The sequence below is a fragment of the Saccostrea cucullata genome, unplaced genomic scaffold (genome assembly GCF_032062105.1).
Source record: "Saccostrea cucullata isolate Sc308-1 unplaced genomic scaffold, CSIRO_AGI_Scuc_v1 ctg803, whole genome shotgun sequence".
Lineage (NCBI taxonomy): Eukaryota > Metazoa > Mollusca > Bivalvia > Ostreida > Ostreidae > Saccostrea > Saccostrea cuccullata.
Genome location: NW_026925701.1, coordinates 200764 through 202500, shown reverse-complemented (window position 1 = coordinate 202500; position 1737 = coordinate 200764). Strand labels below are relative to the sequence as shown.

Genomic DNA, 1737 nt, shown 5'->3' with positions numbered 1-1737 from the left:
AGTGAACCTAAGAAGAGGACGGATTTCAGCATCAAGCGATTCTGTCCGGATAGCCCAAGTCCTGGAAGCACGTGTTCGGACAGTGGCCGGAGTGAGGACACGGACAATAATAATGACTCTCCTCACTCCCCCGCAAGATGTCCGAGCGGAATGATCCTTCACGAGAGGGAAGAACCGCGCGGGGGACACCAAAGTGATTCTAACGGTTCTCCGCCCGTACCTCATGGACTTATGTTATTTCCCACACACATCCCTCCGGGGTATTTAATTCCAGGATTTCCTTACGGACACCCGGCATTACCTTTTCCACCCCAGCATCCTCATTTAAATGTTCCCAGAGTGGATTACTTAAACAGAAACAATACCTCAAATTATGTACCCCCGCCTGAAAAGGTGGAGGCTCGAAATCGTGTGAATAAATCTAGTGAAAATAAAAATGTGACTTCTAGTGAAAAAAGAAGCAATATTGCAAGTACAAGTAGTAATATCGCTGAAGAAGATCAAGAGGACGGATATGTCTCGGACGGTATGTGTAAAAATGGAAACAAAAAATCCAGGAAAAATTACAAAAATATGACGAGAGAACGTCGAATTGAGGCGAATGCCCGAGAAAGAACTCGAGTCCACACAATTAGTGCTGCTTTTGATAATCTAAGAAGAGCCGTCCCGTCCTATTCCTATAACCAGAAATTATCCAAACTCGCCATCCTGAGAATAGCAAGTAGTTATATCATGGCTCTTGGAAGATTAGCTGAAATTGACAATTTTGATAATAAGGAATCGCGGAGTGAATTTGGTGAGTGTGTTGATTTGTGTACACGGACAATTCAAACAGAAGGAAGAGCAAGAAGAAGACATTGATTTACTATTAATTAACTTGTTAATTAAATAATCTTGGAAAACATTCAAACTTTCTAAGAAATATGAAATAATATTTCTGTTGCATTTTGAAGGAAAAATTAGATTTTTTAACCGTCGGAGAGAAAGAAATATATTATTTGCTTCGGAGGAAATTTACAAGTGAAACATCTGGTTGAATTATTATTGCTTCTGTCGATAACGGTGCGGAGGGAAAAACTTGGCTGCAGGATTAACGTCGGAACCACTGACTGTAGATCATTTATGATATGATCAAACGGGCATCCAGATGGTGTTTTCGGCATATTGTGTTGCACAAATAAGCCCCTGTATTCGCAGCGCTTTATGAATACGTTTATTTTTGTTTTACACGCCGCCCGTTTGATGCGGCGCCAGCTGCTAAACTAAGAAACCCAATACTTGTTGAGACATTGTTAGAACACACGTTATAGGAAAGAAACTGGTCAGGACTCGAGGTTCATGCCTCATTTCATAGTCAATTTTATTTCTAGTGTTGATTCCTTCCTTTGTTGCAAAGATTGTTTTTTGTCCATAACTGTGATACAGTCAATTTTTTTGTTTGTTTGTTTCACTTGAGAAAAAGAAACTCTTGAGAAAAAAATCAAGTGAATATTGAAAACATTATGTGCAATGATCCTCATATTTTTTTGATGTGAGAAAAAGGAAATGTGCTTGAATATAAATCGGTGCTAGAAAAATAAAATATGTAATTACCCTTTATCTATATTGTTTTGTATTTTATTGTTTTTCAAGTATTTCTGGAAGTGTGATATTTATTAACCAAAAAATTTAATGAATTATTTTTTTCATTTATGGTGAAGTCATCTGAGCAATTTTTCAAATATACACAATACAAAT

General features: G+C 37.6%; 1 protein-coding gene across 1 annotated transcript in view; it reads left to right on the top strand.

Annotated features, from left to right (window-relative positions):
* The window catches only part of LOC134269630 (transcription factor ATOH8-like), a 2290-nt gene extending 691 nt beyond the window's left edge, over positions 1 to 1599 (top strand). The window contains exon 1 of the mRNA XM_062751835.1: positions 1 to 1599. This exon is cut by the window's left edge and continues 691 nt beyond it. Within this exon, the coding sequence (XP_062607819.1) occupies positions 1 to 861 (861 nt within the window). The 3' untranslated portion in view covers positions 862 to 1599.
* Positions 1600 to 1737: the final 138 nt, after the last annotated feature.